Source organism: Chlamydotis macqueenii, chromosome 5 (assembly GCF_036417535.1).
Source record: "Chlamydotis macqueenii isolate bChlMac1 chromosome 5, bChlMac1.mat, whole genome shotgun sequence".
In the NCBI taxonomy this organism is placed as follows: domain Eukaryota; kingdom Metazoa; phylum Chordata; class Aves; order Otidiformes; family Otididae; genus Chlamydotis; species Chlamydotis macqueenii.
The window spans coordinates 26,653,375-26,679,400 of record NC_141560.1 but is presented as its reverse complement, the minus strand read 5'-3'; the positions used below and the strand labels follow the sequence as shown (position 1 = coordinate 26,679,400).

Sequence of the window (26,026 nt, the reverse complement as noted above, 5' to 3'; positions counted from 1 at the left end):
TGTAATGTCTCTCCTGTTTTCTTAGCACTTCCTGGACGTAGAAAGGAGGGGTAGTTTTCAGTAGAGGAGAGCCAATTCATGATGGCAGATATGTTTTAAAGCACTAATCTGTCTCTCTCTCTTTCACCTTTTTCCCTCCCCTTCTCTTGGTGCTTTTATTTAATAATGTTTTTTTCTTGTGGAACTGGCTAGTCTTAAGGGCTCCATGAAGAGATGCAAGACAACAATAATATTTAGGAAATAAAACTGCACAACAATGTCTTGAATATTGTTAAAAATGCTTTAATTACTAAAATAGACATTCAAGATATTCTGTCTTGGGTTCCAAACACCAGCCTCCGGCATTAGACATTTGACACTCGCAACATTAAGTGGGCACTGCCCGTGGGCAAGGTTTACACATCCGGTTAACCAGTATCAGGAATTAACATCAGAAAGAATGAAACAGAAGTTTTGAACTGAAAGTCATCACTTGTGCTTCTTCAGTCACTCCTATCAGGCAGTTCCTGTTAGTGGCTGGTTAAAAGACATTATGAAGGAGGAGATAAAAATCAGGGCTGGAAGTAGAACTCTTCCCTTAAAAGGCTGCTTAGTCTTTAGTTAAGCTAATAAATAATCTCATTGCACTAGGGTAAGTGTGAGGACTTGACTGGCTTCTCTGGATCCCCCACCCACCTTGAGTAGTTTGGATGTAAACAGCAAGGGCTCAATTCTGCAATTTCTTGCAAAAGAAACCTTTGCACTGAGTTTTTGTTTCTCTCATGACTGCAGAATCAGGCCCCTGGTAGAGAGCAGCAGTTTTGCCTCCATTAACAAATTGTGCCACTGACAAATGAAGACCCTGAGCATTCAGATTTAATGCAGCTTTGGTACTGGGAAGCAGATACTCCCACCTAGCATGTGTAGTACCGGAATCTGAGGCAAAGAACACAGAAAAGAAACTTCCTCTACATGGTGCCTCCTGTCTTGTTCTAGACCATCCTCCCTTGAGACAAAACCAAACCCTTAAGTACTCGTCAGGGCAAGCTTCGATTCAGTTGGCAGATATGCTGCTTCTGCTTGTTCCTTACATCAAACATCCCACCTTCCCTTCCTTTTTGAAATACAGCCTCACTGCTTACGGCTCGTAGCCCCAAGATACAGTACCAGTTTGTCACAGCACTGGCTCAGACTGAAAGATGGCTTTTGGATTATTAAATTAGCTAGTTTTCAGGAGTAATGCAACCTGGTTAGTAACCACTGCATCCTACTTTGTGTCCTCTGAGAATACAAAAGTGAATACTATTGTTCACTGAAGACAAAATGAATGTGTTTGCACCTTGTTGTGCAGACCAGACCAGACCATATACTAAGTTTTGCCAAACACTAGGAAGGGGAGTAAGAAAGGTTTGTGGTTGAGAAGAGGCCATAACTACTTCATGCTCAAACTGAAGCTTCTAGTGAGGAAGGAACAAAGTTTGGTGTGACACTGAGGAATTTCCCAAGATGGATCTCAAAGCAGATTCTGGTAAGGAGGAGTACAGGTACGATGAGCACTTCAGATTTCAAAGAAACAGTCTGATTTTACAGCAAGGTGTCAGTGGTGGGACAAGTACGGGTAGCTCCCTCCCCAACCCTTGGACTCATGTTGCTGGCTGAACTTTTTAAATCAAAAACACGCCTTGTACTCTAGCACCGTAAAAACCTGAGATCTGAGAAGGGAGCAGCTTAATCAGCCACAGTCAAACTTGCGCTGCTAACTAGAGGAAATGGACTAATATTCACAGTAAGGCAAACTTCTAAGTCTTCAAACTGCTTGGCAAGATGAGTGAGGGCATGTGCGTGCTACTTTCCTCCCCTTGCTCGGAATTGCCAATTATTTTCAAATCCAGTTTGCAGAGAAGGTAGTGTGAGGGCAGTCTTTGGTTTTACAGAAGTGGGAAAGGTGTGTTATAGCAAATAAGTAACTGCAAATGCCTGACAAGAAAGCGTTCATCACAGTGGATAAAAGCTTCCCTTACTCATGTGGGTAATACCTCTCTGTTCTTATGACTAGGGTAAAGTCATCTTTACCTTACGCATTCCATGGTGAGTAGAAGATAATACTTTTTGATGAGCTAGGTGCCAGCTATTTCATGGGATGGAAAAAGTTGTCTCTACAGCTGTTTCTACTTAGGACAATGCAAGGTCCACACTTGGAGCCTCAAGATATTCAAGCAATCTTGATGTTCTCTATAGCCAATTAAACAAGAAAACCGGGATCCTACAGCCCAGCTTTCTAGACTGTCTGACAAACAGCTTTATTTAAAATATGGATCTTTCATTGGTTTTATGTGTTTGGTGTGAAAGAGATGGCAAGATTCGCTTTATATTGTTATTCAAATAGCTTCATGCCATCTTGACAGAAGTTTTGGGCTTCCTAAACAGCTGCAGCCCCTTCATGGGATACACTGTTCCTAAATACCTGCTGTGTATATTAAAAATAATTCCAGAGCAATGCAGGGCTGCATACACCATTTTATGGGTCCCAGTCCACTATATTCAATTAAAGAGAAATGAAGTTTAAAACAATTAAAAATGGACAAGGGATAAGCAAGGAAGGGATAAGCTCTTGTTCTCCCCCTTTCTGATGCTAATTCTGCTCTCTCCCTATTTTTGTCTGTTAAACAACTGAAAAAAACAACTTGTTTCACCACAGCTCTGCATTCAGAGGAGGTTCCTAAGGAGAGTGCAGGAAGCGATAAGCCCCAGCTTTCAGATGGGAAACCACACCTTAGAGTTTACTCAGACAAAATGGGCTGAGGTGCTGTTCTAACAGCTTGCTGGCCCAGCAGGTCTCTCCAGGCTATGCAGTGCCTATTTCCCTTGTGCTAGCACTAGACTTGACTCTTCGGCGAGCTGATTTAACTCAAGTTTGGTGTTGTGAATTGTCTCACCAAAGAACCTGAGGAGCAGCAGCACCAGAGGAAAGAAGGCTGTGGGAGTGCCTTGCTGTGAGCAGAGAAGCACAACTGCCTCCAACGGCAAAGTGAGCTATTTAATCTGACTGCACCCTTAATTTCCTTGTGGGTGTAATGTGACAAGCGTTTCTTTTGGCAGTGGAGTTTAAATAGCTGGCACTGCTGCCTAGTTGTGCCAGCACGACTATGTGTTATGACTACAAGCTAAATGAATCAAGTTGTCAGGTCTGGTAGCCAGATGTATGGTACAGCTGCAGACTTGTAAAGGGCAGCAAAAAGGAATACATTCTGCTTAGGAAACGACTGCTGCCTAAAGAAATGCCTGGTAAATTACAACCTGTGTTTTAGCCAACACCTTTCCCAAAACCATGCCCAAAGTGTGCTTATAGCAGGCCCTTCTTGAAAGACCAAGTTGTCTTGCAATGTACTACCTAAGCTAAGAGCCGGGTACTTGGAATGCTCAGCCTGGCAGCATCCAGAGTTGTTTACTTTTCCCTGAAGACTGTTGATGCCATCCTTAATTTCTGTATTTAGCATCTCATAAGCAAACTTAAGTTAATGTATTTTTAAAATAAAAGGGGGAGGGGAAGTCACGTGTCTGTAGTCTGCAACCACATGCCAGGTACTCTGTGCTTCTAGCAATGGGATGCTATACAAACCTGCTGGTGAAAGCTGGCTTTGAGCCCCTTGCAGATACTCTGCTGGAATTTAGGCCTTTTGACTTTCAGAAGGCAGCTTCTGGATCATTGATGGCAATCACAATTATAAATCACACTATGGCAACTCTCATTATGCATGATGCCAATCCAGGGTGAAGATCTGTTTTATAGCTTTGGTCCATGTTCTGCTCTGTAACCAACTCCAGCTGAACATCGTACCTGGAGATTTCAGTTTGCTTTCTCAGCCTTTCAGAAATGCTGAAGTCCACAGGAATGTCACAGCTCAATAGGTTAGCCCCAGAGATTGCAGTAAGTGAAAAGTAGCACCCAAAGTCCAGCTTGTCTCTATGTTGTTCACTTTCTTTGTTAACTGTAAAGGAAGAAAATTAAGATGTTCCCAACAGTTTTCTAGATTCTTATGTTACACAGGTGACAGTAACTACATGTAACAACTCTGGAAAGACTCAGCAGATAATTAGCCAGAAAAATGAACTAATGCACATTGATTGATAAGAGAAATTTGGAAGCTGGCTTTGGGATTTAACTGTTTTTCTCACCTGTAAGAGTGTGTTGTCCCTAAATCCAAAACCTTCCTTTAGTAAAGCAGTGATGTAAGTGAGATCCATGCAGAGGAAAGGACTGGCTGAGTTGTACCTCTCCATGTTATCACAGACTAGAGAAGGAAGAAAAAAAAAAAGGCATCTCAGCCAAATAAAGCAGCTTTTATCTATGCTACACTTTTAAACTGAACTCAAGCCAAAACCTACTAAAACAAGCCACCCACTTCTATTAAGGGGTACATATGACATATGGAACATGCTGCGCAGCTGTTCTATGATGTTGGAGAATACACCATATAGTACTTCCAGTTTCTCTTAACTCCATCATAAGTACATCTTTTATTACAGCAACATAATCCACGTAGCTCTTTTGAAGTCTGAATCTCTGCTCAACTGGTAACTGTCAGGGAGTTTGTTATTACTTAGTCTTTCAAGAACACAACATCATTTGTCTTCCTTGTCTAGTCTCCAAGGATGGCTCCAGTAATGGACTCCCTCTTCTAGGCTGGCAGCTGCTTTTACTTTTTTTCCAACCACACATGTCCAAGGGCATGGACGAGGCTATTGCCCAACCAACCACTCTGCCACTGCAGCTAAATCAAGATTCCACAGTAAGGGTGACGGTGACTGGGAAGCAGATTTACATAACCGTTGTCTTCTGGACCTACTGTTACTGTTACTGCCCTGTTCTACAAGCATCAAGAGCAGAGTTCACTTCTGATAAGTGATAAGGTTACTGATAAGCAGCATCCTCATACTATTAAAATGAGAAAGGGGAGCATTAATTTAGGATCACAGAATTGATCTCCTGATGCTCTAAAGCTAAATAAACATTTTGATGGTGTTAAATAACAGCTGCATCTTTGGAAATAAGCTCTCTCAGTATCCAAGGAAACGAAACAAACACACTCAAACTTTAGAGCCTAATCCTCCTATTCAAAACCATCTGAGTTTCTAAGGAGAAAGGTTTAACTTAAAAATCATTAGAATTTAGGTCCTATTTTAGAAAAAAAGTCAGTCCTGAACTACATAATTAAACATCTTCTGGTGACAAATATGGTCTACTAATCATCATGAGGATGATCACAATTCAGAGGTAATGTCTTGCTCTGTAAGCTAAAGCTTTAGCCATCAGTAGCATGGCAAGGTGGGAGCTCTTTTTTTCACAGAAGGAGGTATAAAACTAGAACAAGCATTCAGAAAAAAAGCCAAAGGGAGGGAAAGGAATGCAGAAGAGGCTGTCATACTTAAACAACTTCTCTTCTTTCCCTCCATTTTGTTAGAGATTAAAAAGAATTTAAGGTGATAGACTCACAGAAGTCAGGACTCTCCTAAATTCAAGAGAGTTGCAGTTTGACAGAAGGAGCTCTTGATACAACAAATTAACTTTCTTTTGTACTGACATTTATAAACTCTCTCTCTCCTCTCTTGAACAGAACTGCAAAGCTGCTAACACTGTTTCCCCTCACTGCTCTTCAGAACTTTCTTCTGCAATAGTTACAGACGTTGGCTAATAAAAGCTTAAGTAACATGACACAGAAGGTGTAAGTGGAATAAAGGTTAAACTTTTTTTTTTTAAGTCAGACTCACATTTTGTACTGCCTACAGACATTCTTTTTTTTTTTTTTTTAATTTGTCATCCCCACCAGTTTCCCCAAGTCTCATGACTTTTACCTTCTTTGGCTTTTCTTTCAAAATCTTTCACTTCCAGAACACCTCCCTCTTCATAGTCTGAAAAGGAAGAGGTGAGAAAACATCATCATAGACCTCACAGCATTTGTGTTCTATACCTAAGTTGACCCTAGAGTGCAACTAGGTGATACTGGGCTAGGAGGGAGATCTGTTGGTAACAGAGGATAGAGCTGCAAGTATAACTGGAGCTCAGAGCACAGGTCTCAGCCACTGAACTCTGAACATCAAATTGCACTGACGGATACATGTTCACTCCCCAAAGGCATTTTGTGTATTATTTCCTCTTTCTCAACACCATTCCTTTTCCCTGCTCCCCATGGCTCCAGCTTCCACAGTTCCTCTGTCTACCTTCTGGCTGACATGCTCACACTTAGTAGATTATCCCAAACCAATTTACCAATTAGGTTGGTGTCAACGGCGCGATCATAGTAATAGGAGAAAGCATAGAAGGAACTTCCACGAATCTCATCTGGTTGGTGCAGTTTTCCTTTGACAACCTTGAGTACTTCTAAGTAGCAAGACTTGAATCCTGTTTCTCCTGTCAGGACAAACACAGACGGGGTAAGCCAAAGAGGCACGTCCAGGAGATGGAAGAATCAGAGATTAAAGCATCAGAAGAGATGAGAAGAGCTTAGATATCCTTTCCATAATCCAGCATGGCACCTGCATGCAGGCAAGGACTCTAAATCAGCATCATCAAGTGGAACTGGTCAGAGCAGATCATAGCAATATCTGAAAGGTGTGCTGAGTAAACTAGCGTGAGTGCATGAAAAGCTTTCTGCACATCAGGCAAAATCTCCCATTGTTATGTTCTATGGTTAGCAGAATCTCATTTACATTTGCTACCACCTGCAAATAAAACCTTACTTTCCCTCCCCATCACATCATCATTTTATCAATCCACTCTACACACACCAAATCAGCAACTCGGCTTTTATGTTCCCTGTTGTAAAGCAAAGCAACATCAGTCACCAAAGAGGTCTGTTCAAGACACTGACTGGTATCACCTTCACCCTCTGGTGCAACATTAGGGACAGTATTTTAAGCGGCAGCTCCACATGTGAGATGATACACTTTGGTGTACCAGTTATTGTACCCTAACACAGCCCGAGTTTTAGCACTTAGCTCAAAGCCTCAGAAAAAAACCTCTTATTTGCACAAGTCACTCTTAATATTTCCTATAAAGGTAGCATCTGTAATAAGAGATCACAGCCAGAATATGGAGAGTACAGGCCAGCTACTCTTACAGCTTCAGCTTTTTCTTCGGCTCTATCAAAAGTCCACATCTATGACTGGACATGTGTCCTTCGTAACCCAAGGTAACTGATGGGAGTATTTGCCAAGGAAAACTTAAGATTCTGGAGACAAGCCTTAGCTTACAAGAAGCAACAAGTCTCCTTAGTTTACCTTCTATGTTGCCACCATACCGGTATTTCACTCCCCCAAAGTGCCACTCTGCCTCCAGTTGCTTTGGTAAACAAGAGCTGCGGAACATTTGTCCATCCACAGCTGGAATGAAACCAGAGAGGAGAGTCAGAAAGGATAAAATTTAACACACTTATCAATCAGTGTGAAGAACCAGAAAAGAAAAGCCTGAAAGTTCTTCATTAAGGTCTTTAAGCAAAAGTATGGAAATCTGAATCGATGGGTGCTGTACAAACTGATTATGAACTAAGGACCAGTCTCAGTCTGGAAAAGCTGTGTCTGTTTTGCCCTGCAAGCTGCAGAGCAGCTGGGCTTGTCATTTGCTAATGAAAGATAAATGGTGCAAGGATATCTGGATAATGGCTGTTCACCACAGAAGACAAGAAACAAAAGAGGTAATAAATTAAACACACAGATACATAAACTCTAACAAACAGCAGATAACTGAGACAAACAAAGCAACTGAGCAATGAAGACAAAAAATCCTAAGATGCTGATCAATGGCCACTACAGGATCCATTGAACGTGGAACCCTTGAAGGGCTCAACCAGAAATACTGTAACTGATGGTAAGAAAACATGATTACTGTGGCCAGCATAGGTCTCACAGAAAAAGCAAACTTCTTACAGAATGGTTGTGCAAAATTTACTATGGCATGTTTAGAGGAAGGCTCAAAGGCAGGGAAAGGGGGAATCAAGGGATCAGGGAAGTACAAGTGTGGAAAAATGGAAGGGGCAATAAAAGAGGGCAATCACAACTAAGTAGGCAGCTGGTCAGTATGCTTTTCCGGGCGAGCCTTGTGACAAATCACTACAGTCTGTCCTATCTTCTTCTTAAACACTATTTCCAACTATTTTTTATTTGAGTACATTCCAGTAATTAAAACAAGTCCACCTAGCTGGCAAGTAAGAACCCAGAAGGTGGAAAGACCCCAGGTCCTGGCCAGAGGCTGGACAAAAGGCCCAAAGTCTGGGCATGAAGACTGTAAGGACTTAAGATCTGAGTCAGAGACTAGAAAGACTCAGGAATGTGAGTATGTATTCAGCTTAGTGAGCAAGAGTGTGTGTGATATGCTCGTGGACTTCAAGCTAGACTAGTCAGAGAACACAACAGGAGGTCTGGGGGAACACAGTGGACCAGGTAGATACCAGTGAGACCTATAAAGTGGGTTTGGCCCAAACAGTAATCCTTAGGAAATGGATTTATTAATGCTGTTTGTGTTTCTGTGGATGCTGGTAAAGCTGTGAGTTCATGGCTGGCCATGTCTATACAGTGTTTGTATGTTACCATGTGTGTGTTTCTGGAATTTGCACTCAGTCTCACTGCTGGCTGAACCTGGAAACAGGGAAAAGCAGTTGTCCCAAAGGACAACAAGCAGTAGCCCATTTCCAGGCAGATGTACACCAGTGAAAACATAGAAAAGCAGGAGATACAAAAGTGAAGACATGGGAAATGGGCTGCTGGCACAAGACTAAGTCTAACTGTCTCTTAAAAAACCTTGGATGTTTTATCATATGAACATACCTTCCATATTCAAAGCTCCAAGCGTTGCAAGTCTGGCAGCTTTCAGTCCAAACCCCAAGTAGCTGCAAACAACAGACATTACAGTTTTAATTCTTGCACATCTGGTATGCTTCACCGGTAGCCTCTTCCTAAATCCTGGAACACCCAAACCAAATTTCCTTCCTCTGCTTTCCACAAGTCTCCCTCTCTAAAACTGAGAATTCCCTTTGCCAGAACAATTCCAAGTACCAAAAGAGTGATACAAACACAAGAATTACAAAGAACTGTAAAATGGGTAAATCTAACACTGCAGAAAGTGGTTCGAGCTGATGTGGTATTTCTACAAGGCACTCATGAAAAGCAAAAATGCACCATCTTAAAAACGAGGGAGAAAGAAGTGTATGTGGGGACTGCATGGGGAACAGGATGGCCATTCGTATTTCACACACATAAGACTATGTGCTCTTAGGGCAGAACTAATAGGAAACTGCAGAACCTCCCACTAAATAGGAGCTGTGCCTTTGTGTGAAATTCACCTCTGTTTGACTCCACAGATGATCGCTATACTCATTACAAGCGAGGATGTGAACAACATTTATGAGAATGTCATTACACATTGTTGGCTTCAGCAACACAGCTAGATTAAAAACCCGTTGGCCTTTCATTCCCTCTTTGTGTTTGGCTACTTATCCCTTTAGTCATGTCAATACAAACATTTACAGAATAATCAGAGTTAAACTAACCTCCAGCTCCCTCATTTTTTTAGGAGACGATTTTCAATCCCTATTATATTAAGTGATCTAATGGACTGTATTGGTGAATACAGCAATCAATTACATGAGTAAATGTAAGTAGTAGGAGAGGAGTACTATTAAACCAGTTTTGCTGTCAAGTAAGCATATTCTGTAACTGACTGAGATGATAGTCTTTGTCCCAGTAGTAACAAACTGAGACCAACTGTAAGTCATGCAGGTAAACTCCCTGGATTTCACTGCAGACATCTCAGAAACTTGTCTAAGCACAATTATATTATTCCAGGCCAAGTATCCCCTCCAACTGGTTCAAGAATCTGTTGGGCTCCGTGGTCTGTATCAGCTGCCTGTGGTTGTCTCTCTTTGCTTTACATCAGTCTAGGTTTTACTTTTTATCCAGTTGCTGATGAGATGTGCCATTTTGAACTAAGAAGGAAAAAGTCTCAGGAAGGTCCTCTTTCCAAATCTCTGAGCAGGTTTAGTTCTGACTGCTGGCACGATAGCAACCTTTCTGCTTGGTCCAGAATATTTGGCTTGAATCCAGTAATAAGAATTCTTCTCCTTAAATATATCTCATAATGCTTCCTCTTCATTTGACAGACTAATGTTCCCTTGCAGTGACAGCAACATGATCCTGGAACATTTCCAGTGATATAATGTCATGTTCCACTTCAACTAATGTTTCAAGCAGAAAAGAAAACTAAGAAAAAAAGTCATGGTCCCAACTGGTAATGGATGACGTGGCCATTTGTGGTTAGCTCAGGGACTGCAGAAAGACTGATTTTCCCATTGCAGACAGCAGCCTTTTTGCTCCTCACCTGTGTGCATAGAGCTTGTAGGTGCTATTAAACATTTCAAATGAAGTAAGAAAATCCTCAGGGGTTTCCTTCAAAGTTTCCTAAAAGTAAAAGAAGAAATATTTTAGTTTCTATTATGCAATAAAGAACAACAAATTTTGATGTACTATCACCATAGGGTTTACTGCAGACTGGTCGGCTTTGAAAACAAGTAACAGTTTCCAATGGTGCCCACTGCTGTAATAACTGCAGCTTTTAGCACTGAGTTTATTTATGCGCTACTTTGTGTCACTTCAGTGTATAATAGGGAAATGCAACAGATCAGGATGAAAACACTTTGTAATTCAGGATATCTGAATTTTTCAGATTATTTATATGCTAGTATGTATATCCAGACTCCTCACTGAAATCAGCTGCACTAGAAGCACTATGAACTTTTGCAACCCAGCTTAGGCATCTCAATTCAGGAACTCAGAAGAATTAAAAATGCAAAGTACAGGCCACATTTTCACCATATTAGATGTCATGCTAATACTCAAGGAAACACTACACTCCCAGTCTTAGGGCTGCTTTACCTCCTGGTTAAAGTGCTTTCCTCTAAATTCACCTCTTGTCTCACCACCTCCAGTTTTCCTCTTTCTACAGTCTTTTCTCTGTGCACACCTCCACCTCACTGGTACTCAGTCCCTACCTTCTTGCCAGACTAACTCTCATGTTCTTGTAAATCTGAACCAGTTTAGGGCTCGTTCTTTGTTTCCAGTCTCCAAGATCTCAATCCTCGTTTCCGTCTTCCCTCTGCTAGTGACCTCATTCTCCCATCCCTTCTTGGCCCTACGCATTCATATCAGACACTGTTACAGAATCTCAGCAGCAGAATCTCAGAAAGGACTGGGCTGCAGAGTCCCAGCAGTTACCATTCAAGTAACCAGATACAGAAAAAAAGCCACCAAACAGATCTGGAATTGTAAAGTCCTAGACAGAAAGCTGTTCAAAGCTGAAAGAGATCTGGCAGTAGTTAGTTTGAGTTTCTCTCCTGAACAAATACAAATTGAAATTTGTTCTGGGCCTCAGCTATATTTTCATTGGAATAGCAGTCACGTCCTTGACCCACCACACTCAGACCTTGCCATATTTTCAGTTCTACTCCTAAACCTTACACCACAAAATTTAAAAAAAAAAAAAAAAAAAAAAAAAAGATCCTGAAAAAAAATTATTTGGAGAAAACAACCAGCTTTTTTTTATGCCTCACTTACACAAAAATGTAGAAATCCTCACACCCTTTCCAAATGAGGCAGGCACCAGACAATTTTGTAGTGGTTATGATTGGTTTTCAGTTGTTTATAACTTTGGCAATAATACCTGGAAAAGCATAACACTACCTTAAGAACAGCTCCACGCAGCTGTATGTCCTCTGTTTGCTTGTAATCTATATTTCATTAATGACTCTCTTACTACTACAGTGTTTTGTTCAAAATTAATACAAGAGCAAACATGTGACTGGCTCAAATTGCAGGAAGGGAAAAAACTCCTCTGCAAATCAAAGGGGGAAATCCCTGCTAATTCCACCAGATGGGAAAAACTCTTTAGAAACACACTGAGCTATGTATGTCCTTTTTTATATGAACTTGACAATACAGGCGAGAAGCAGACATAGCATACCAGCAGGCAATGTAAACCTTGACTTCCACGCTGCCCTACGAATTCACACCATTGGTCCTGGTTGGTCAGTAACAACCCTCCAGGCCTTTTTCTGCAGGGCCCTAAGGAGAGGTTTGAATCCTGAGCTGCAATTCAGCCTACTTAGCAGCTCTATTTATTCTTCAAATCCCTGACATGCAACACCCCTTCCTGTTGGTCCAGCGCCCGCTTCAGCAGGTGTTATCAACACAAAACAGAGGGCAAGCCCAGAGCACTGGAGGCTTTGCCGAACAGGATAAGGTTGCACGTCATGTTTCAACATGACCCACCATCGCAGAATTAAAATATCCCGATATGAAACCCATGTGTTTCATAGTCCCCAAATACCCTTTGAGAATCTCAATTTCTGTAAACAAAAAAAAATGTTAAACAAAGGATTATTTCAGAAAGGGGCACAAAACCAACTTCACAATATCAAGGCATAGAATGCTATAGTGCCCTTCCAACACCCAAGTAATTTTCCCATGCAAACTATAGATTTGGGTCCCAGTTCAAACTGTTTCTAAAGAGCTATAGTATTCCTGACAAATCCAGCAGAGATACACTGAGGGGCAGAGAGGGGAATTCTCAAAGAAAATGAGAAGAAATTGATAAGAAAACAAAGAGGGATTGTCTGTGCTATTATAAAAGACATTTGCCCCATGAGACACCCCTCTAAAATTTAGTGAGGATCTGCTATCAGATTGTAATGGAAAAAACAAAACAAAACAAAACAAAAACCAAAAAAAAACAAACCAAAAACATAACTCAGAGCAGACTCTAAATTTCTTGTAATATGCAAGAATACTCCCTGGAAATCTTCTACATTTATTGAATACAAAATAATTGTCTGCATTAATGGGGCTTTCCCAGGCTGGGTCTAGAAAACAAAAGCTGCTTCTCTTTGTTTTTACCCATTTTCCTTCTTTCTTTCTTTTTTCTTCCTTGTTATCCAGGCTCCTTTGTTTGCAAGTGCCTATCAGCCAACTGCTGATGTCAAAGGGAACAGAAATACAGATGTTCTGTGCACCACAGATGTTCTGCTTGTGCCAGTGCTGACAAAATTATATCAGAGAGCGCAGCAGTGCTCAGGTCTCTCCACTGGCCCTGCAGTCCCAACCCGCACCCTTGTAACCTCACCTCAAACCGTGGCAGGAATGTTATTTGGGTTGAGGCTCCTCCCAAGTCCAGAGTCCCAACAGTATACTGGTTCTGGCCAGACAGCTGCCCTGCAAACAACATCATGCTCAGAACACCCCAAGTGCAAAATACTGCGTGCACGTTCAGGCAGCCTCAAGCTATCACATTATCACAGCAATACAGGAGGGCTGAGCTGGCCTTCAGAGACAAAAAACATCACAGAGTCAAGGTAGGCAAACAGAAGGTATTACAAAAAGATTCACAGGACTTTCTTTCTTGATTCCAGTTTCACCTCCAAAGAGACAAAAGCAGATAAATCTCCAGGCATCCAGCAAAAACTGAAAGTAAGAGGCAAAGTATCTCCTGCAGAACACTTTCAGGGAGAGTACATAAATTCTGTAGCCAACATGGAACTGGCCAAGAGCAGTAGGAGAGGAAGGACAGCAAGAGCAGAAGCAGCTATTATCATTTCTCTCAATCCAGAGCAGCTTTTTTTTGCATGCTCATGTATCTACCAGAATACTGATTTTCTTTTCTGTTCACCAGCTTGCATTCTCAGAACTTCTTAGAGCCAGTAGGGCTACAGCACCAGTGCATTCCCTGTTACACCATTTCAGTCCTGTCATTCGTGCTGGAATGAAGAATACTGTAAACCTTGTTTCCCACCTTGTACCTGATTAGCAGTACTACTCCCCTACATATCTTAGGGAAACTAGCTTGCCAGTGCCTCCCAGTCCTGAGTAAATCCTGGCACCTTCTGCATTAAGATGCCTCCTTCTTACTACAGGTATGGCTCGCCGTCTGGAACACAGTCTGCCCAAGACAATCCACTGCTTTAGCAGTGGTGCCACAATGGGGAGGAAAAGCAGGACACAGCAACCAAGGCAGAGGAACTTAGGGCAATCACCTCCATAGAAGAAACTCAAGTTCATATTTAGAGAGAAGTTATACAGAATTAACTACCTGTCAAAAAGTTCACAGTGATCCAGGCTAAAATTCCTGCAAAGAGTGAAAAAGGAAAACACAAGTCACCACTGAACACTTCTACAACCTCCTGCCTACCCCACCACCCCTCCACGTTATTAATTTACCTGGAAATCATTAATATTTTAATTTAACCACCTCATACATCAGAGATTAATTCAAACTTATAATTAAGTGATAGGATGCATTATTGATTCATTAAAATCTCACAAGCTGGGACAGGTAGAACGTGCATGCGCGTGCACGCAACTGCAGCATGCACAAATCATGTCTATTATCCAAACAATATACAAAGAAGTAATGAGCTGACACAATGCACAAGCTTCCTTGGGCACATTCCTCCCCCACAGCATTTCAATTCCTAATCTGAAAATTGCACTCTGTGTTTTAATGTTGTGGTTTGTATAATTACACTACAGACATAGTGGCAACCTGAAATGCACAAACAACTCCTCTTTGACTCCGGTGCCTTGCTTGATGCTGGTGTGATTCTCACCCAAACACAGGCAAACACATGACAGTAGAAAAAGTGGGATTTTAAAATAAATCTTGGCAGGCTATATAGTGCTCTACTAAGCCTCATTAGTCCTACTCCCTGTCAATACAACACTTCTCCCTATCATACAAATCACCTGTTAATCCTAGCAATATACTATGCATTGCACCGTACTTCATTGAATACTTGCAGACTTTATGTTACTTCTCCTTTTCTCTTGGCCCATAGGGACAGATTTTGCTGTTTAACCTTCCTCCATTTATTAGTCACTTAAGCGTTGTGATAATTCTTTTTGCTTTCCTTGAACGCTTTCCAAACTGGCAATATATCTGCCATAATGAAGTGCTCAGAACTGAACGTAACATCATAGATGGCTCTTATCAGGCATCCATACAGAAGGATTATTATCTGCCTATCCTCCAAGGTAATATGTCTGGATACGTAGCCAAAATGTTACAGTGGTCTATTCTGCGCTGCAAAATCATCACTCACTCCAAACCTACAACATATTTCACCTTTTCTTGCATTTTATGTTATTTCCCTTGCTATTTTACTAGCTGCATTTTTCCCACCACAGTATTTTAAAATTTATTATTTATTTCATTATCTCATTTTTTAATACTTGGCAGTTACCCTTCATTCCCCTCTAATATTCACAATGCTTCCAACTTTAACCCAAAAAGAGGTTATTTTTAACGCTGATACTGCAGAATTTACAAGGCACTTCCCATAAGCTTCCTAGCTTGCTATATGTTTTCTTGCAGCCTTTCAGAGGTGGACACCATCTTTTTTCCACCAGTTCCCAAGAGCAGGTTTCAGCTGGTTAGCCTGCATTAGCCTGCGTAATTATTTCTGAGATTAGGTTCTCTTCTGGAGCCTCAAAAGGTTTCAGATTAATCTTAATCTATCTAACTCGTACATCAAATTGTGTATCTGCATTTGTAGCCTAATAGATGACCAAGTAATCAACACCTCCTAGGAAAAGCAGGTTTGCATTGTTTCAAACAGGGCTAGAAACATTTCATTTTTCCCCTCACTTCAGTGACAATTTCTCTTTCCCCTCTCATGTTCGTAAGATCTCTCCCTCTTTCCCCCAGTTCTCTTCACTTTCACTTCTTCCTCCTTCTAAAACGTACCTTCATAAGACCCGTCCATGATGCTAACACTGTCCTCTGGAACGAGAAAAGGGGATTCCTCAAAAACTTCCCTCACCTGAAGAAAGAAATAATGATTAGATTCCTTGGTCTCAAAAGTCTTGTTCTGCTCTGAGGGTGACAGAGGAAGTTTTATTTTTCACAGTAGTAGAAAATAAGACAAGTGTGTGGAGCAGACAAAATTCTTCCTCTTTCAAGGGCCAGGGAAGCAAGAACCAAGTATCGTAGGTCTCTCCCCATGCCTTCTATCCACATCAAGACAGGGGATTTCAGGACCATACAAGGAAGTCCGTAAAGCCTGTGAGTTTCATGCTATTATGGGATTACAGTCACTTTTCACAGCTGAAATTCTCTTATGCTAAATAGAGTGGAGAACTGAGTCATGAAAGATGAAACTGGGAGAGCAATATTAGTGCATCTGGAAGATCTTAGTATTACCTCTAAAAGCAGAGCCTGAGCTTTCTCCTCCGACAGCAAGCGCAACCCAGCAGTGGCTTTTAACACTACTGGGGTCTTCTTCCAGAGATGAGGTGGCACAGCATCTACAGCCATGTCCAGCAATCTTTTGACAGTTTCAGCACCCTAAAAATAAAAAGATATTTTTCTTACGGTTTCCTCCCACAGACCATCAGAAAATAGGCCTCCCAATTCCCCCTCAACTCTAGTGAAAGCAGTATTCAATAGCAGAAGATCTCTCACCCACACCCAAGATAAGTATAAAAACTGTGCTAGACATCTTGTTAGAACCTTAAAGAGGATGTCTGCAGTGGAAGGAAGGGTGTATTCAGAAATATAGCTTAGGTGAGAAAAATTTAATTGTTTGTAAAAGGTATTTTTTGGAAAGGGTGGAGAGAGGTGAGGGAACCGACTACCTGACAAATCTAAACATCTTGCAGTATGATGAAACTAAATTGTGCAATTACTACCTGAAGCTATGAAGCTCAGGGGCGATGTCTGTAGATTTCACTAAATGCAATATAAGAATTCCAAGTGTGTCCATAGCAAGTAGCGTAATGAAAATGCCAGCTGTAGAATGGTTACCACACGAGCTACAAGCATCACTGCTGCACTCTCAGTTATTTACTGCTCTAACAATTACAGTTTGGCATTGGCAATAAACATTCTCCTTTGAAATTCCTAGAAATTTCTTCTGGGTGAATTCTTCTCCTCTCCTACCCACAAACAAGACAATTTAGTGAAACCATGGGAGAGCTCATCAAAGTTTAAAAAAAATCCAAATGCCATTCACTCCTCCATAGAGTTTCACACTCAAATTCCTGTAGCACTGAATGTAACTCTGCTAGCCCTCAGCTCCAAAACTGCAAAAGCACACAAGGTAGAGTATCTAATCTATCATTTCTCTGGCACCTCCTTTAGCTTGTGAAAGAGCTTACTGTCAGCACAGGGGATCTGGAAAATGGCAGCTTACTTCAGGAGTGGCCCTGTGTATCATAACAACAGGATCATTTTAGCGCTCTCTGCTCTGTTGCTCATTTCTGACTCCTGATCCAACAGAGTGGCATGGAATAACTGTACTATGAACAAATTCACAACCACCTCCATTTGAAAATAAAGAGGATGGTACTCAGCTTCAATTTCTTATTAACATTGTAAATTTATATGTTAATGAATATATCTGACTGTGGAAGATGGAACTGTCCAACTGTATTTTGAAAAACTTAGTATATAAACAAAAAACAAAAGTCCTGAGGCAGTAGAAGAGTAACTGCCTGTACCTAAATCATTATTCAGCTAAGACTGTAATCAACTATTTGAACTGAGCATGACCGAAGCAAGTCCTATATCACTGAGCGCTGGCTTCCAAGCTATGGTTGCAAAGATAACAGCAAAGAATCAAAACAAACAAATTCTTGGAAGTCTGAGGATAGAGAAATATTAAGGCCTGACTTAACATGCTAGGTGTATCTTTATTCTTTTTCTTCTCCACAACTTAACAAAAACTAACTAACTTTTGTAGATCTGACTACATACACAAAAAAATTAAACATTTTTAGGAATCAGAGAAATTAATCCTTTTTGCTTGTCAGTGTAACACAACTGAAAAATAAAACTTCTGCAGTCTTAACCCCTTACTTCTAAACTAAACAAATCAAAACAAAATAGGCCCATTTTGAACAGTGACCAGCACTGAAAATTTGAACCAAAAGGAAAAATTGAGAAAATTATTAGTAAATGAGATAGGGGTATACATTCACTCACATTTGGGGTAGCTATAGGGGAAATAAACATTGAATATGGATGCTTCTAGAGCCAAAAATGACTTTGTCTTTGAAATTTTCAAAGGCAGAGTCTAGCTGTATATAGCATTCAAGCAATTAATTAAGCCATTGTTCCACTCATGGAATATGTAAAATAAGAGCTCCCATTTCACTGTGTAGAAATTAACTCACAAAACTAGAGCAATGGGTTTAGAGACGCAGCAGTAGAACCTTTACATTTTTTCTTGACTCTCTGCAATTACAATTAGTAATACTTTAACTGCTTGCTAGAGTCCAACCGATATTAGCAGCAGCAAGACAAACTCACAGGGAATGAAGGGCAGTCTTACCTTTTCAGGCTGATCAGCATAGGCAGAAAGACCCGGCTTAACAGACTCAAAGATTTCCCCTTCCAACTCTGGCAGGTTTTCTGCACAAATAAAACATTACATGAGACAGTCAACAACTCCAATATTTTTCTTTAGTTTCAAAAAGGTTGCCTGCAACGCCTGTAAAGTGACTATCCTTGATTTCCTCCTGCAAACAATACTATTCCCTTCCCAAAATAAGCACTGCTCCTTCACTTCAGGAAGATATTTAATGTTGCCTTTGTACCCTCCAAATTCACAAACAATTTATTAAGAACACATGGTTATAATTAGAAGCATGTTAATTTTGCATTTGTGAACTACAATGAGTTATAGCAATGTAGTACGACTGTTGCCTAATCTTAATAAAATTTATTTCCTTTTCTGTCCCCAAGCTAATTGTGAAATACTAATTCACACAGTCAACACCTGATTATCCTAAGGTGATTCATCCAACTCACAAACACAGAACAGAGCTGACTGGGCTCAGGCAAAGCCAAACAAGTGTGACCACTGCTCCCAGAGCAGCTTGAGCCTAGAAGCTACCCCTGAGTATTGCATATTACAAGTCAGGGTGAGCCCATCAGAGCTGGACTTTGCACCAGTCCTTCCAAACTGAGGTTGAAATCATGTGAAGCTACATAGGTACTACACGTGGCCCTGAAGGGCTTATTAGCTGAGTTCCACCAACCAGCCTTCAAACTTTGCAAATTTGCTGGCTCACTGTACCCAAGCTGATTCACCTTTGGGATTTCGGTTGCATTTACAGCCAACTTGGGTACCTCTGCACCATGTCAGAAGCAGAAACACTAGAGCGCAGTGCATCTGTGCACAGGACTTCTAGAAACAGCTCAGACCTTCAGTGCTTCTAACTTTGTAATTTACTGATTTCAATTTGCTACAAATTGTGACATATAAACATATGCAGAAATTAAGTTTCTCTTTATATGATTCAAGGTAACATGCAACTTGACAAAAACAGTGTAAGCCTCTTTCCAACTCAATGAGAAGTTCCTTTAAACAGCCGCATATATGAAAATCTTTGGAAATTCGGAAATCTCCAGTACACACAGAATTAAACCTCTGAGTTTCAGAAGATCTACAAGAAAGATATTTTCATAGCAAAACACCACCACAAATGGACAATAATCATCTACCAGAGGAACATTTGAAGTACAAACTGTAGAAATCTTCAGTTGTTTCCAAATGCAGCATTCGGAAAAAAGCCCCTCTCTTTTGGGAAGTGGGAACCTGAGTAAACATGCTCCAGGGGCACAGACTGACACGGGGTCTTACCTGGGCTCTTCTGCACAAAGGTGTAAATGTGAATCCGGGTTCCAGTGCTTCCTGCGTCAAACATTATGCCATAAAAAGTGTTTGCTTTGGCATTTATAGGGCACATGTTAGGTGGAAAGAAATCCTGAAACCACATCTTTCTGTTTGAATGGGAAAGAACAAAGGACAAAGAGGAAAATGCCAATGCTAGAAGAATGGGAAGTCTGGAAGATGCCATATTGCCAGAATCCCTTCAGGCAGTCAAGTACGGATCAGCAATCACAGAGCTGCAGCAGGTTCTGTAGAGAAAAAAAAAAAAAAAAAAAAAGCTGGAATGAAAATTACCAAGAGTCCTCACCTTAAAAAGTCTGTAGGAAAAAAAAAAAAAAGCAGTCCATCCACATATATTCTCTTTAGATACTTTTCAACCTCTCATTGCAAAGATGTCATTTACTGCACTTAGTGCTGCAACTGCATCTAAGTAAGTGATTTGTTTTTTCAGAGTAAAGGTTTCTCCATTTCTCAAATGCAGAAGAATTAAAGTAGTTTGCTTCCCAGTATTTCTAGTTTTGACTTTAGATTACTTTTTTCCTCTGATTTGGCTTGAAGGTTCTCAACATTTAGAGTCCCCAGAACCTCCAAAAGCCCAAATGTTATCCGAAAAGAAGTATGACCAAAGGGGAGCTCAGGGCAGAACCCCTTTGCCCTAACATTTACACACTTGAGATGCTGTGGCAGAACACAAGTGTTATTCAGAGTGACAAACAAAGAGAATTTCATCTCAGGCTAAGAACAGCTGCTGGGAGAGAACAGCACACAGAGTGAAGGTATATCCTTCCAGCAGCATCCTTGTCCCCAAGAAAAGCCTGTGCCGCACAAGAGGGACGGAACTGTAAGATGCACCTGGGCTCTGCCTCAGTATTCTTCATACTTTTCCTTTCTGTCTTCATTTTGGTTTTTCATAATTTTCTCCTGACACAGTTTGCATTTTCAGAATTACAAAAAAATGTAACAAAACCCCACCACACTCTCATATCTAAACCAGTTGCCCCGAACACTGAGGCTGCGTACAGAGCTTCCAATGGCAGCTTCAGCAAGCCCAGGCCCCAGAGGTGGGCGGCGCACTATTGGATATCAAGATACAACTACACCTCCTCTCTGTTAACTCGTATCTCTTTGCATATATTTTTCCTAAGAAATGCTAAAAAGGGAAACACATGGGCACAGAAATTATAGGATTCATTAGGTGCCCAGGTAAAAAGGAGGAGAATATATATTTGTATTTTAACAGCAGAAAAGAGCACGTGGCCAGATGCCCCACCATATGCAGTGTCGCCTGCATTGATACACACACAGCACTCAGCATACAGAAGGTGCAAACAGCTCCTTATCATTCTCCAGACACTTGGTAACACATCCATCCACCCACAGCACTGAATGTTCTACTTCATATGCCTGTTCATCTGCTCTGCCTGAGACCCTCACCCATGTCTAGCCCTTACATTTGATTGTTTTTTAGCAATCTGCTCAGCCCCACTATGTTAATTCTCTCAAAATCTTTATTTGCCACCTTTATCCTACATTTATTCATTCCTAATCCTAACCTTTCTCCTCCTCTTTCTATGCGAACCTGGTGTAGACTCTATTTCCACACACCCTTCTTCCACACCTGAATAATTCATTTACCCTCCACTACCTTTTATCCCAGATTTAGCCCTTGTACAGCTTTTATTATTTACATCCTTCACCTTTGTTCCCAGTTACAGCAAAGCGAGATTAACTTTTACCCATTCTCAATAAACAACGTCACATTAGCTCATTCCTTAAGTGTCTCTAACACAAGTATTCAGCTATCTCTAGGGCAAACAAAATGCGCAGCCCACCCCAGAACACAACCTTGCCTGTCTTTTGTGACCTTTTTTTGCATCCTCCTGTTCCTAGTAAATGCAGAGCGCTGCCGGCAGAAGCACAAGCTCTCGATCTGCTCTGCCCTAGAAGCAGTTTCTGAGAGGAGAAAGAAGTGACTTTACAATTCCACAAACGGGCAATAGCTCTGGGCACCCTCTATGACAGGTCAGCTCCAACTGTAGTAGTTTCTAAAGCATTCACATTTTATATGGAGATGAGTAAAAACTTAGTTCTAGCCCATAACAACTTAAAAGTCCTATCCTGAAGAGAGTTCATGAAAAGTGCTGCACAGTTTGGCAGCTCCATAGCTATGGATTTGTACTAAGGTGCACACATTTGCTTCACTCACAGCAAGGAGGTCTACTGAAAATCCAAGAAGCTGTGCTGTTTTAACAGAACATAAGCTGCATTAACGAGCTACTACCTTCCAACTGGTCAGAAAAAGTGTTGTTATTCTCATGCAATGTAAGGATTTTGCCTACCGAACAATCTCAAACACAACCCAAGCACCTGCTTTAAGAACAAACTCCAGAGTCCTATTACAAGTGGCACATGTGACACTTACGCAAGCCTCAGAATCTCCAATGATCCGAAAATATCTGAGCAACTGCCATGATTAACACATACTTTTCTTGCCAGGTCTAATAGTGGATAAGCCTTAGCCTCCCATGAAACGCTCCCTAAGCTACTCCTTCTCAGACATCCACCACCATCTCACACTTTCCATTCTCTACTTCTCCCTTGACCTTTTTCCTTTCCACCTTTATCTTCATAAGGACAAAAAAAAAAAAAACAACCCAAAAAAAACCGCTCAGGATTTTATTTTTCTCCACCCTCATTAAGAATGAAAAAAGCACACTGAGCCTCTTTGATGAGTGGTGAAGACCATTTAATAGAGCGCACTGCCAAAATAGTGTACACAAGAAGCATAAAAACAGACAAAGAAAGTAAGAAATTAGAGACAAGAGAGGGAAACTGTCAGAAATGGCAATAGAAAAGTAATTTGGAAAGAAAAGGTCACAAGAAAGAATGCAAGAAAAAAATTTAGGGTAGAGATAGACAAGAGATTAGTTACTGAGAAGGAAAAATATTTCCAGAACAGTTCCTCTCAAACAACTTAAAATCCTAGCTAGTATCAGAATACTACAGGATAGATAAAATGAACAACAAACAGAAAGGAGAAAACAGGGTAACAGCAATATGAGCACAAGTTCATTAATATAAGCAAGCAGTTCAGCAGGTAAAACACACAGATCACCATCAGTAGGCTGCAGTTACTGCCTTTAGAAATGAGCAGTAAGAATGAACATGAGTTGTGACTACGTTAGGCACACACCTGAAGCAGGATGGAAGCGACAGCTATTCCACTCCAGAGATTCCTAATGAAAACCACTTTGGAGCGCTGCGACAAGAGACACCGTGCCTGCACTTCTTTTCTTCACCTTTGCTTTCAGCTAGTGGGAGTGGACCATGTATCAGGCATGTATAAGGTCATGGAGGCACATAAAATGTCAGTTGAGTTGCTTTATTCAAATTTGAGTTTATCATTGCTCAATACAAGAAGTGAAACACGCTCAGATAATTACACAAGACAAATTTTAAAGTTGAAAGTTAACTGAGTTCAACAAGTTAGTAAAACATTTGCACAAACATTGCAGTTGACCTCAACAGCACTGGCCTGAGTCCAGTGACACAAGGTAGAACGCTCATTTCCCAACACAGAGAAACACATGTAAATACCATCTGTGTAAGGCAGATTTTAAGTACTAATCCAAAAAGTTGAAGCACCTCCAATATTAAGATTTGGGAGCTGCACAGACTGCACAATCCAAAAATACTGTGATGTTGCATAGAGACTGCCAAAGATTGAAAGCATGAATTGGAAGAAATAAAAAAAAAAAAAAGAAATAAAAATTCCAAACAAATTCTCCTTAAACAACAAAAGTAAAACCAATGCCAGAATAATGATAATAATAAACCTTAGGACAGCAAAACACAACCTTACTTAGAGTTCACCATACAAAAAAACCTGGTGTTTTCAAGACAAGAAAGTCTCACTCACGTTCTTGAGTATTTCTCACAAAAGAACATGCAAAACCCTAAACACAGCAACAGGAGCATTTCCCTGTAAAAAGGAATTTGTCTGATCTGAGGGGAAAGAAAAGCAGTGTATCTGAGATACACAATAATTTCCCTTCTGCTTTCTAAAATATGATTGGGAAATATTTGGATATTAATAAAAATAATTAGGAAATAAGTAGAAATATTTATTATATATAAATATTTAGGCAAATATCTTAGGAAACAAAATAGATGAATTAAGTAATTGAATTCATATTGTTATTTATGACTCAAGCATGCCAAAAATAATTCAGAATGGAAAGTCTATTTTCCGCACTAAAACAGTAACAAGATCGATTTCCCAGATGAGCGGCTTTTACACTTAACACTCGTGACTAGACAAATACTTTTTCTTTTTTTTTTTTCCCTGAAACAAAAAGTAATTACATTTTTTTCCTGGACTTATTTTTACCTAGTTAAAAAAAAAAAAAAAAGCTTTATTGGATTGTTTTAACAAAAATGTAAGCTTCTTAAAAGTGCACAGTTTAAAAGTCACAACAGAAAGAATAACCGAATTCACTGACAGATTTTTCCAGCATTTCCATAAAGATAATGGCACAATTTTATTTGCACGCATGCATTTTGGGCAAAATGCTGGATCTAGAGCTTTAAACGCTAGGGGAAAAAAAAAAAACAAACAAAAAAACCCCACCAAAACAGAACCAACTCACAAACACGCGTTATCAGCAGTTTCAATCTTTTCCCCGTACTGAGGCTCCACATACACGTTAATTATTTATTTCAATTTCTGGCCCAGTTAATTATTTATTTCGATTTCAGTTTCCCTCCTTATTCAGCCCGCGGCCGCTTCCCGAGAGCCTGCGGCGTCACAGCGAGCGTCTCCTCCGCAACCCCGCACCCCCGAACCTCCAGGGCTGCAAATATCTATCGGACCGACCGGTATCGTTCGGAAACGGACGGTGGGCGCGGAGAGATCTGGGGCGCAGAGGGCTTTTGCCTCCCATCTCAGAACTCCGGTGCCCGGTTGGGCTCGGCGCTGCCGGTTGGGCGCCTGAGAAGCACCGGAGCTTCTCCGAGAACGGGCTCGGGACGGGCACCCCAACCCCCCTTTGCCAAACCTCACTACCGAGAGGTTCTTCCCGAAGCGGAGGCCGGTAACGCCAAGCAGGAACACCCGCCCGTTTCTGCCTCCTCGGCCACCCAACGGCGGCGGCTCGGTGGAGACAGAGCGTCCCGCTGCCCGCCCCGGGGCAGTAACGGAAACGCCGCCGACTTCTCGGCTTTCCAGGGTCTCCCGCCGCTCCCTGACACCTCCTCGAGGCCTCATCCCCCCCGCGGAGCTGCCTCCAAGGGCCCCGGGAACAGGCACGGGCCGGCAGTGGCTGGGGGGGGGGTCACCCAGCTCTCTGCCCGCTCCTCCGCCGCGCCCGGCAGGACGCCGGCAGCCCCGAGCGGGCCCGTGCCAGCCCTCGCTCTCCTGGTGCCGGCCGCCCGTTCGCACAGGGCGGCGAGAAGGGGCGCGGTTTCCATGGCAACGCGGCGCTGTCACACACCTCCCTCCCCCCCTTACCCGCCGCTGCGCGCGCTCACCGGCCGCTCGCAGCGCTGGCGGCGCCACATCCCGCCGGTCCTGCGTGTCACGTCAGCGCGCGCCTGCCCGACGCGCCCGTCGCGTGAGTTGCGCGTCGCGGGAGGGCGCCGTCCGATTTCCACGGCAACGGGCCGGCGCGCGCTTCTGGCGGCAGGAGGAGGCGTCCCGGGGCAGAGGCGGCGCGCCCGGCAGACAGGCGACGCGGCCGCCGGTCACCGAGGCAACGGGGCGGTGCCTCCGCCGTAACGGGCGGGGCGGGTTGCCGTGGAGACGCGGTGGCGGCGGTGGCGGGGGTCGTGGCGGGCGGTCGCTGGGCCGCAGCGCCTTCTCCCGCTTCCGCAGGCCGACGGCGGCGGGGCAGGCGGCCTTACGGCGGGAAGAGTCTTTCCGGGCTGGGCTGCCGAGGGGGCGGCCTTGCCCCTAGTGCCCTCCCGGCCCGGGACCCCCTTCCTCACCTCGGGAATGCGGCTTCCAGTTCTGCCCCTCCTCAGTACGAGGGAGAGAGCAACGTACCGGAACGAACTGAGGGGAGGGGCACCGAAATGGTCGGGGGCTTCGGCGCGGGGTGTACGAGAAGAGGCCGAAGCGTTTGCTCGGCTTGGAAAAGAGAAAGCTGAGGGGGAATCCGCTGGTTTTAGCTACCTGGGGAAGGCTGTCGAGAAAATAGAGCCAAGCTCTACTCAGAATGCCGCGATGAAGCCCCGCGCTGTAGCTTCCATTTCCTCTATCGCAGGTGGTTTCCCCTTAGTCCTATTCCTACTTTTCTAAATCCAAGTGCCAAGAAAAACCCTTTGCAGTTAGAAAA

General features: G+C 42.3%; 1 protein-coding gene across 9 annotated transcripts; it reads right to left on the bottom strand.

Annotated features, from left to right (window-relative positions):
* Nucleotides 1-266: 266 nt before the first annotated feature.
* Nucleotides 267-25,333, bottom strand: ENTPD5 (ectonucleoside triphosphate diphosphohydrolase 5 (inactive)). 9 transcript variants are annotated; one of them, XM_086748483.1, is made up of 16 exons: nucleotides 25,221-25,321; nucleotides 22,885-23,002; nucleotides 22,114-22,315; nucleotides 19,662-19,939; nucleotides 18,348-18,427; nucleotides 16,217-16,360; nucleotides 15,761-15,836; nucleotides 14,108-14,143; nucleotides 13,145-13,233; nucleotides 10,349-10,428; nucleotides 8,800-8,861; nucleotides 7,258-7,359; nucleotides 6,248-6,388; nucleotides 5,833-5,889; nucleotides 4,156-4,271; nucleotides 267-3,968 (listed from the first exon to the last, which is right to left on the bottom strand). In XM_086748483.1, the coding sequence occupies exons 4-16, from the start codon at nucleotides 19,876-19,878 to the stop codon at nucleotides 3,882-3,884; spliced, it is 1,287 nt and encodes a 428-aa protein (XP_086604609.1). In that variant the 5' UTR covers nucleotides 19,879-19,939; nucleotides 22,114-22,315; nucleotides 22,885-23,002; nucleotides 25,221-25,321; the 3' UTR covers nucleotides 267-3,881. The 9 variants fall into 9 exon arrangements, 8 of the variants coding, with proteins under 8 accessions (XP_086604609.1, XP_086604608.1, XP_086604605.1 ...); XR_015258641.1 differs by lacking the exons at nucleotides 22,114-22,315; nucleotides 25,221-25,321 and having other exon boundaries at nucleotides 267-516; nucleotides 3,599-3,968; nucleotides 22,885-25,169; XM_086748482.1 differs by lacking the exon at nucleotides 22,114-22,315.
* Between the last annotated feature and the right edge of the window lie 693 nt (nucleotides 25,334-26,026).

Excerpts from the sequence above, each read along its gene's own strand:
- ENTPD5 (XM_086748484.1), bottom strand. The coding sequence starts at position 19,878 with ATGGCATCTTCCAGACTTCCCATTCTTCTAGCATTGGCATTTTCCTCT. Across the intron at positions 15,837-16,216 it reads CTCAGGCTCTGCTTTTAGAG|GTGAGGGAAGTTTTTGAGGA; the intron begins GTAATACTAAGA and ends TTCTTTCTTCAG. Across the intron at positions 8,862-10,348 it reads TACAAGCTCTATGCACACAG|CTACTTGGGGTTTGGACTGA; the intron begins GTGAGGAGCAAA and ends TGTTGTTTGCAG.